Raw genomic sequence first — 10,650 nt, 5'->3', positions numbered from 1 at the left:
CAGTCCTTTGTTCCTGTAGAACCCAATATGGCTGGAACGTTAGACTGGAAGAGTTTGCAACAAAAACAGTATGCAGCATTCTGGGTTTCTGAGTACATAAGCCACGGCCTCTCCACTTTGTCACCATTGGGGATTTCACGCCAGTAATGTGTTGGATGGAAACTTCTATTTTCATTGTCTTTGGGGAACATGAAGTTTTTCACTTGCTGTGGCCCATGCAGTACAAGGAAGTCCCTCGGGCTACTGCTCAAGTGGGTCCACAGTCCTGGATCATCTCGACTTAAGGAACTAAACTCAGCAGCGGCTGTTTCTTGGGCCTCCACCACACTCTTCTCTGATCTACACTTTTCTTCAGGAATGTGCACGGTTACATCCATTTGAGATGGAGCTATGGATGCTGCAGTAGCTGCCAGGTCACCTGCACTCTGACTGACTGGAAGATCAGGCATCTCCTCACCACTCACATCCTCACTGGGGCCGGAAGGCTCACCGTGAACGTTTGTGTCTACGTATCTCCGGAGAGCTCCTTCCTGCTAAGATAGAAACACTTCCTTTGCTTGCTTTCTTTTTCTGAATGCTGCCCCAGAGGGGTGTTTTCTTCTTTCACTCATGACTGCTGTTCTGTGTCAGCTAACACTCAGTTGAAGGGGACAAATAAGCAGGCTGGTAGCAGGGCCTGAGTGAGGGAAGAGATCAGCGTCTTAAGGGCCTAACTGGCTCCTACTACTCCAGTTGATGACCTGTTCTCCTCAGGTGGGTTCAGGGAAGCAGCAGGAAACAGGAAGCTCCCTGAGAAGCTGGGGTTAATCAGTAAATGCTCCTGTGGGTGCTAGAGAGGTACATAAGAGGCTCCCTGTCCTCTCTCTCCCTCTCTCCCTGCAGCTCCTGCTGCTTTCTGTTATTCCCTCTCATCTTTTCTCCTGCCTGCCTGTTCTGTCTCTTGTGCTCTCCTTTCTCCAGAACAGCACTCCCCCATCTCTGTGTGTCTAGAGCACAGAGAATACAGATGCACCAGCAGCAGACACAATTTTCTACACTCTGGGTCCTAGTGGTGCCCCCCTCCCCCCCCAGTCTGGCACGCGAGGCTGCCGCCTCAGTTCACCTCATGGTAAGGCCAGCCCTGGCTTGTGGTAAATGGGGGGTAGCACCCTTTTATGGACACCCACCAGTCAGTTAGCTGTAAACATCCTTCTCAGTAGCTGTTCTCTACTTGCCTTACCTGTAAAGGGTTAAGAAGTCTCACTGAAATGCTTAGGTAAGAGGAAGTGAGTTGGCACCTGGCCAAAAGAGCCAATGGGAAGACTAGAAACTTTTAAAATTGGAAAAAACCTTCCCCTCTGGGGGCTGTTTATTGTTGTTCTCTCAGCTGGAGAGACCGAGCGAAGCAGGTATGCTGTAAGAAGCTTGGGCCAGGTATGAAGATCATCAGCACCCATACCGAGACTTACTCCTTTGGAACTACAGATATGTAAGTAGAACAGGAAATGTTTAGTTAGATACGATCAGGTTTAGCTCTTTATTTTGGGCTTGTGGGTTCCTCTGTGTTAAACACAGGTGCTTTTGTTTTCTTCTGTTTTCTTTTCTTTAAGCTGGGCCCCAGGAAAGCCATTCCTGGTGTTTAATCCTTTCAGTTGCTCTTTTAATATCTAGCAACAGCCTGATTTTGCAGATGTGTTCTCTTTCTCTGTTTTTAATACATATTACTCTTTTTAAGAATGTGATTGGATTTCTCTGTCTTAAGAGGTCTGTGCACACGTTTTTCGGTTAGCTACTAAGAGGAACAAGGGGTTTCAGGTTCCTCTGGTAGAAACAGCTAATTTCTTTTCCTTTTCCTTTTCTCTGCTCTTCCCCGGAGGAGAGGTGAAAGAGCTTGAGTACCCAACAGGAAGAAATTCCCAAGTGCGCCTTCCTGGGCTCTCAAAGATGTTCGGCACTTGGGTGGTGGCAGCCTACACAAGGCCAGGGGGATCTGTAACCTTGGGAGTTGAATACAAGCCTGGAGTGGCCAGTGTGCTTTTTAAGGTCTTTGCAGGCCTCCACCTTCTGCACTCAAAGTGCCAGAGTGGGGAATCAGCCTTGACAGACCTCAAAAGGCAATAGGTTAATGATATAAAAATCACTGTTGGACAGCTATTCATGCTGACTGTTTCTATTCTCCCTGGTAAGGATTGAGGGATGAGATGCCACCTCTCCATATCCTTGGAAACTTTTTTTAATATTGTTGTGGAAAATGAGTCATACCATCTGTTTGGTTCAAACAGTCTGAGGTCCTTTTATTTTTGAATACAAGCATGCAGGGAGAAGGAGACAGAGATGGTCACAAACAGGTGCCACCCTGGTCTCCGTCTGTCCTGCCCCTATAATCCCAGTCTTATATAGTTTTTACATTTCAGTCAAATGATACATTTCCTTAATTTTTTTTATGACTCAAGCATTGTTAATAAAGCCTTATAGGAGCCAAGGTAAACAGCTTTATAATTAGCACTGTGCTGACGCACTTTGTTATGATCAAGATCTGCGGTTTGCTTGTGGCAGCGTTTTGTCTAAGGGCTTTTGCAGGTTTGGGCGGGCGGGGTGGGGGAGGTTTGTACATAATAGACAACAAGGGACTTGAGCTAGGTGAAAGGTTGGCCTAGTTTGCTACCTGTGTCAAAATACCACAGCCCAGCATATGCTCTTAGCTTAAGCTAAGTCTTACAGGATGCAGGCCTGTAGGTCTCTTGCCTTACTGCGCTTGTCTATGCTGCGTATAGTGCCTAGGTCTTGTCACAAAGTGGGAAGGGGTCAGGTCAACAATACTTTCCTCCACAATATTTACACAAACAATTTTGGGAAGATTATGATAAATTTTAAGACCTTAGTAAGTTATTTCCTTGTATATCTCCAATGGGAAATGCTGAAACTATGGAGGATCTGGTCTTTTGGATATATCCATATTTTTTTATTTATTTCACCTGATGCAAAACTTAGAAATCTTTCCAAAAGAGCTCATCAACTACAGTCAGTCATGATGGGATTGATGAATAGTACAAAAATGTCATTAGAATATAAACTGACTTTGTATTCTTTCTTATTTATAGAAACATCTTCAATGACTGAGTGTTGACATATGTACATTACCAGTGGTTCAAGAATGAGATTAAAAAGGAGCAGTGTCATGCCACTCTTTCTAGCTGAATATGGAAAATGCTGAAAACCTTAACTTTTTTCAAATGCTTTCTCTGCATCCAGGGACAAGGCCACAGAGGGTACATTAACATCTGAGTTTGCTGGATCAAGGGAGTGATTTTTCTCCTGTCATCATCAGCCAATCTTCCTGGAATGAAATTGACCCGATCTGTGTGTATAATTCATGGGATGGTGACCTTCTGTTGCATCACTAAAATGTTTACGGTTATTTTGCAATCTGAGTCAGATATCAGTGGACTACGTGCCACTTCTGTTTAATTCCCATAACTAATAATAATGCTTTTACCACTGCTCCCACAAAGTGAGGTCCTTCATCACTATCTATGACCAAAGGGATACCCCAACTGCTCAGTATTTGGGTCCATATAACTTTAGCTGTAGTTTGAGCCGTGTTGTCTGTTGTGGGGATTGCTTCCACCCATCCTGAAAGATAATCTATGATCACTGTTAGGATATAGATATTCAGGCCTGTCTGTAAAGGCCTATACTCTAAGAATTTAGGTGTATTCTTATCACTTGGCTAATTATAGAGGTATAAAAGAATCAAAATCACTATCTGCTGGTGTAAGGGCCTTCTCTTACTGTGACAGTCTGAGGCCCTGTTCTTAGGCTAAGGCCTTTGGCTAAGCAGCAGAGGCAGCCATAAGCTGGGAAGCGAACGGTCACATCCTCACATTCCAAACTAGTCACATTGAAATAAGGTGCTATTGGGCTGTTAGGCACTATCAGGACAGGATTGTATTCCTATCACCTCCAGAGAAAGGGAAGTGCCTAGAAAATGTAAAAGGAAACTTAGTTTGATAGCATCCTGTCTGGCAAGAACTCACTTATCAATAGCTGGGATGTGAAATCCTCACTTCTGTGTTGTCTTGTCATTATAGTTCCCACTTTGCTATTGTTTGTCTGTATAATCTCTGTCTGGTTCTGTGATTGTTCCTGTCTGCTGTATAATTAATTTTGCTGGGTGTAAACTAATTAAGGTGGTGGGATATAATTGGTTACATAATCATGTTACAATGATTATGTAATCATGTTTCCTCCTGACCAGAGGAAAAGTCCTCTCACCTGTAAAGGGTTAAGAAGCTAAAGGTAACCTCGCTGGCACCTGACCAAAATGACCAATGAGGAGACAAGATACTTTCAAAAGCTGGGAGGAGGGAGAAAAACAAAGGGTCTGTGTCTGTCTGTGTGCTGCTTTTGCTGGGGACAGAACAGGAATGGAGTCTTAGAACTTAGTAAGTAATGTAGCTAGGTATGTGTTAGATTATGATTTCATGAAATGGCTGAGAAAAGAGCTGTGCTGAATAGAATGACTATTCCTGTCTGTGTGTCCTTTTTGTAACTTAAGGTTTTGCCTAGAGGGATTCTCTATGTTTTGAATCTAATTACCCTGTAAGGTATTCACCATCCTGATTTTACAGAGGTGATTCTTTTTTACTTCTGTTAAAAGTCTTCTTGTAAGGAAACTGAATGCTTTTTCATTGTTCTAAGATCCAAGGGTTTGGGTCTGTGGTCACCTATGCAAATTGGTAAGGAATTTTACCAAACCTTCCCCAGGAAGTGGGGTGCAAAGGCTGGGAGGATTTTGGGAGGAAAGACGTTTCCAAACTACGTTTTTTCAGGAACCCAGATAAAGTTTGGTGGGGGCAGTGAAAGTCCAAGGGCAAAAGGTAAAATAATTTGTACCTTGGGGAAGTTTTAACCTAAGCTGGTAAAAGTAAGCTTAGGAGGTTTTCATGCAGGTCCCCACATCTGTACCCTAGAGTTCAGAGTGGGGAAGGAACCTTGACAGTAAGACAAAGGCCTGGGACACAGGAGATCTGGGTTCCAGTACAGTCTCTGTAGAAGTGTCTTTGTTTGCCCTTCAGTAACTCACTAAATCGCTTTGTGCCTCAGTTTCCCCATCTCTTATACATGGCTAGTTAAATCCTTTGTCACTCTCAGCTATTAAATGTTTATCACATTCAGATGGGGACTGTCTCTTACTCTGTGTCTCTGCCGGGTATGGCAAGAAGCGGCCTACATCTCAGTTCCAGACTGTAGGTCCTACCATTATACCGATGATAAAAATAGTGATAATACAAACTAAAATACCCAAAGGCAGTTCCCGCTCTGGTGGTTGTGGCAACGACACACTGAACTCAGCTCATGCAAGCCAAGAGTAACGTCTGAGCCTGGTCTCCAGAGCAGTGAGAAGACTCAGCCTGGACGCTCGTTAGAAATATCAACGTTTTAATTAATCTCAGTGGCCATTGCACCTCATGGGATGTTATGCCTGGGCTGGGGTAACACATCTACAGAGATTAATTATCATGTCTGCTTCTGCCCATGCGTTCTGGCTCCCAAGTACAGTGCCCCCCAGAGGAAGAGCAGGAAATGAGAGAGATTAGAGGAATCACAAGGGACCTTATTATAACTGCACTGCTAGGACACCAGCAAATGGCTGGATGAGATCATTGCTGGAAACCCCCCTAAATCTAGCCCTGTCTCTCTCACATCCTTCTCTGTGCAGGGGTCTGTGGATATGTCCACATTAAAGTACTTCACACCTATTTAGCTAACCACTCCTGACCCCTTAGCGCAGACGCACAGTAGGGGTCCGAGAGGAGGCCTGGGTCTATTATTCCACTTTCTTGGCTAGTAAAGAAGCAGCTTTGGTTCAGTTAAATCAGCCCCAATACTCTAAAGGCCCCGATTCCTGAACCCTGCTTGCACAAAGGGGAGGGTAAGAGAACAGGCCTGAGGCTTAGAGAGATGCAGAGCGAGGTTCATCCCAATGGAAGGAGAAGGGTGTTACGCCCAGTGCTCGGGCTGGAACCCAGGAAATCTGGACCAGATTCCTGGCTCTTCCACAACCTCCCTTTGCCACCTTGGACAATTCAATCTGACTGAGAGTTTCAGCAGCCAGTAGGAATTGGGTGTCCAATGCCCAGTGAACTGGAATGAGTTGTGGGAGCCTGGCTTCTTTGAAAATCCCACCCTGAAATTCACTGTGCCTCAGATTCCCCTTGTAATATGTGGCTGATAACTCTCACTGTGTTTGGTTTAGTTAGCTAGTGAGCTCTGACAGGCAGAATCTGTCTCGCCCTGTGTCTGAGTGGCATCCAGAACAACAGTGCCAGGATCTAGCTGGAGTTGCTGGGAACTACTGTACGTCTCAAAACGACTCAATGCTCTTCTTGGAGTCTCTAGTATCTTGTAAAAAGCAATGTGAAGTCATGCGCAGGCTGTCCTCCATCTGCACAGGGGTGAATTTCACCCTCACACATAACCACACCACTGCATGAATACATCCCTGTGCATACAGAGACACAGAGATGAGGGCAGGGGAACAGGACATACAAACCCAGGAGAAAGCTGTGCTGGATACAGAGCCCTCCAGCTGACCCTGTGGCCCAGTCTACTCCTATTTCACGCCTCGGCGGGCGGGGGGGAGAGGAATTCCCTGGCTTGTGTCACATAGCCGGAGAGCCTAGACGAGCATGAATGTCCCATCCCCCCTTCAATGGCTGGGCCAGATTCTCAGCTGGTAGAAATCTACACAGCTCCCTGATTCGAGTGGTGTAACTCCTGATTTACACCAGGTGTGTGGCTAGGTGCTAGGGGAAAGAGCCCCAGGGAATCCAGTGGAATTGCTCAGGAATCAGGTCAGGGGGAGCAAGACTTGAATCCGGACCCTGGTGGAGGTGGGGATCTGGCCGATTCAGTTCCATGGCGCTACACTTACTGATGCTGCCTGAGGGCCTGGTCCCAGAGCTCCATGAGCATTAGCTGAAACGATGCCAAATCTCCATTCATTGGAGACTCTTCCAAGGTCTCAGACCAGGAGCCTCTTGGGAATTGAGGGCCCTGGTCCTGAAGGGCCCAAAGGAGATTTAAAGACCAGGGAGAGCCGTAAGGAGGCTGGAAGCTGTGAGAAAGCAGTGGGGTCTGCAGCAGCGTGGGGTGATATGCTGCAGATTAGGTCTCCCGTTTGGATACCAAGCACCCAGGCTGTGCACCTCTCCTTGGTGATGGGCCGTTTGGGATAACTGGATGGTGCTAGACAAGATTCATGGCCGAGAGACAGAAAGGGAGAATTCCCGTCAGCTGGAGCGGCCTCTCCCAATGCAGCCAATGTAAGGCTCCTGCTTTGGTAAAGTTCTTCTCTCTTTGTCCCTCAGTTTGTGTCTGTCTCTGAACCTGTCAGTCTCTGCCTTGCGCTGAGAAAGGTGTCAGACAAATATTTTCTTTAGAGAGAAGTTGATCCAGCCGCCCATCCTTCCTTCCCTGTGCAGTACCTGCCTGCCTGTCTCTGTATCATTTATCTTCCTCTCTCCATCTGTCAGACCTGAATCCACCAGTATCTCCACTTCCTGTGCCTCTCCTGCCTGGGAAACTCCCTGGCAAAATGCAAACAGACACTTCGCCATTGTCCTTCAAATCTCAACTTAAAAAGCCCCCTGTCACATCCGCAGAGTCCAGCCTGCTGTTCACAGCAGAGTGATGACAAGCTGTGTCTAGGGGCCCTGGAACAATGGGGAGTGAGGATGCTGAGGGCCATTCAACCAAACTGTGAACCCTGCATATGATGGAAACTATGTCAAGCCCCCAGTTCCACCACCTCTGGCTGTGGCTCTTCCCCTTCTCCTTCTTTCCTTTTCCTTCTCTCTCTAACCCCCATAAATACCCCCAAACAACTCACAGCACGAACAAAGCTGAGGTCATTCATCACCACATTCATTGGTTTGTATGTTCCATCCACCCCCTCTTTCTTAACACAAACCCGTCGCAGCTCGTGCATTTATAACAACAAAACCCGACCAAAACACAGCGCTGCACTGCACACACGGCCATTCCTCTGCAGAGAGAAAGAGAGAGAGAGAGAACAAACCACTAGTGAGAAACATGAGCCACAAATGGAAGGCTCTGAGGTACTGTGGTGAGAATGGGGGGTAAGGGCCTAGATAGAACAGAACTGAAGAAATTGGAGTAGGTAAGGAGAGAAGAGAAGAAGAACATAGAATAGAATAGAATAGACGTCCCCTTTGTCTGTTCTTCTCTGGACAGTAAGATCTTCAAGGCAGATATTTTCTCTCTCTATGATCAGCGTCAGCCCAGTGAGGATGTGATCCCAACTGGCAACCAAGTGATAGAAATATATACCACTCCGAATGACAGTGAGTAACGGGGGCAGTGGAAGGAAGGGTGACCATTGCAGCTATAGGACATAGGTCTTTTTGTTTCAGTAACTCACTGTCATTATTTCTCTCCCCTACCCAGGAATAAATCTCACATGGGGCTGGTCAACCACACTGTGGTGACTCATTTCATCCTCTTAGGGATCCCCAATGCCGATGGCCTCCAGACCATCCTCTTCATCACATTCTTAGCCTTCTACCTCTGCACTCTACTGGGCAACCTGACCATCTTCTCAGCCATCCTCGCTAACCCCCGCTTGCACACCCCCATGTATTTCTTCCTCTGCAATCTCTCCTTGCTAGACATTGGAATCTCTTCCAACAGCATCCCTAAATATCTGACCATCCTCTGGGATCAGAGCAGAGTCATCTCGCTGGATGGATGCATGTCCCAGGTCTTCTTTGGGCACCTCCTGGGCAGCACCGAGTGCCTGCTCTACACTGTCATGGCCTATGACAGGTATGTGGCCATCTGCCACCCATTACGGTACCTGCTCATCATGAACCGGAGGGTGTGTGCCCTCCTGGTCGCCGGTACCTGGATCACTAGCTCCTTCCACGCCACCATCCTTACCAGCCTGACCTTCATGCTGCCCTACTGTGGGTCCAATGTGGTGGACTATTTCTTCTGTGACATCTTCCTGGTGGTCAAACTGGCCTGTGCAGACACGTACATCATCGAGACTGTGACCTTGACAAACATTGGTCTGGTGCCCATGACTTGCTTCCTCCTCATCCTTGCATCCTACATCAGGATCATCTACTCCGTCTTGAATATGAACTCGGCCGAAGGGTGGCGCAAAGCGGCCTCCACTTGCGCCTCGCATCTGGTAGTGGTGACGCTGTTCTTTAGTCCCTGTGCCCTGATCTACACTCAGTCCCAGCGGAGCAAAGTGCTGATGATTGCTGTGCAGATCTTCGACAACGTGGTCACGCCCATCCTGAACCCAGCCATCTACACGCTGAGGAACAAGGAGGTGAAAGCGGCTCTGAAAAAACTGAGAGGGGGTCTAATGCCTGCACATTGATGTGCAGCAGCTGCAGGAATTGCACGTGAGTCTGCATGGAAATACATCTACAAATACATCTGCATGCTTGTGTCGTGGCTTCTGTGAGCCTCAGTGTGTCTCCCCATCCCCACACAGCCCCTTCTATCTATCTGGAGTTCTACAAATCGCAGAAACGCTCCTGAAAATCCCTTCCTCTCGTTTAACATACTGTAAGGCTGACATTTTCAAAGCTGCCTAAGGGACCATCATACTCAGTCTGCATCAAAATTAAAAGTAATTGGAGTGCCAAATTTTGTAGAAGACTCTGAAAATCTCATCTTTATTACACAGATCTGCAGAAGCAAGTGCAGCATCTTCTGCAAACCAAAGGGGAAGGAAAAAAATTCCCTTCATCTTCTGGCATGAACCACAGCTCACCAAGCACCTGCCCTAGGTAGCTGCCTAAAATTCCTGGGAGAACCACTGGATTTTTCACCACGCCCTAAAGATCAACTTATTTGTGGTAAAATTTGCAAAAAACCACCTAGGTAATTTAGGAACCTAACTCTCACTTTCAAAATTGATGGAGGCATTTAGGAGTCTTATTCTCCCTGAAAGGCTGTGGGAAGTACATGTCTGAAGACCAGATTTTCAAAAGCATTTTTTAGACACCGAATAAGGTTTCTAAGAGCACCTTGAGTGAGTCCGGCACCAGACTCCCAGTTACTTTCCATAGGAGTTAAACACTTAGCCTATTTAGAAGCTCTTTGCGCCTAGTGGAATTTATTTAACCTCTTCGTAAAGCTAGACCTTATGGCAGATTTTTAAAGATAATTAGGCACCTAGTGGGATTTTCAAAAGATTTTCTCATAGAAATCAATGAGAGTTAGATGTCCAGTGCCAGATTTTTAAAGGTGTGACAGATACAGGAATTTCCTGAATAAACCTTATTGAATTAAGTTTAATCCCTTTGCAGGTCTGTTGTATTACAAATACAATTGTGCACGTGTTATTGTGGACTGAATGTAACTTTTCTAGGAGACTGACTAAAGGAATCTTTGGGAAATGTGAGGAACTTCAAAGAACTGTTTGGGACAGTACATGTAAAGGGGGCCACGGGGTACTTTGGAGGTCTTTCAAAGTTATGCCGCGTGGAGAAAAAAAACATTCTCTATGGATTACCTGCCCCTGGAAACTCCAGATCAAAGACCCCCATCCTGCATAAAGAATGAACTAAACTTGTCATGCTGGAGCTAGTTCTGAGCTGAGGCTGTTTTGATCTGGTGACCACG

The 10,650-nt window shown here is 46.3% G+C and overlaps 1 protein-coding gene and 1 long non-coding RNA gene across 2 annotated transcripts; both read left to right on the top strand.

Moving 5' to 3' along the window:
* Positions 1–515: 515 nt before the first annotated feature.
* On the top strand, positions 516–5,156 carry LOC142068839 (uncharacterized). Its single transcript, XR_012664763.1, has 3 exons — positions 516–753; positions 1,367–1,468; positions 3,081–5,156. It is a non-coding gene; the product is annotated as an uncharacterized LOC142068839 (long non-coding RNA).
* Positions 5,157–8,353: 3,197 nt separating this feature from the next.
* LOC142068766 (olfactory receptor 10D3-like) lies at positions 8,354–9,944 on the top strand. Its single transcript, XM_075118592.1, has one exon. It carries the CDS (start codon positions 8,465–8,467, stop codon positions 9,395–9,397), a length of 933 nt encoding a protein of 310 aa, XP_074974693.1. The 5' UTR covers positions 8,354–8,464; the 3' UTR covers positions 9,398–9,944.
* The last annotated feature ends 706 nt before the right edge of the window (positions 9,945–10,650 follow it).

This window comes from Caretta caretta, chromosome 13 (assembly GCF_965140235.1).
Source record: "Caretta caretta isolate rCarCar2 chromosome 13, rCarCar1.hap1, whole genome shotgun sequence".
Taxonomy (NCBI): domain Eukaryota; kingdom Metazoa; phylum Chordata; order Testudines; family Cheloniidae; genus Caretta; species Caretta caretta.
Note: the sequence above shows the minus strand (reverse complement) of the source record. Positions and strands in the feature narration are given on the sequence as shown.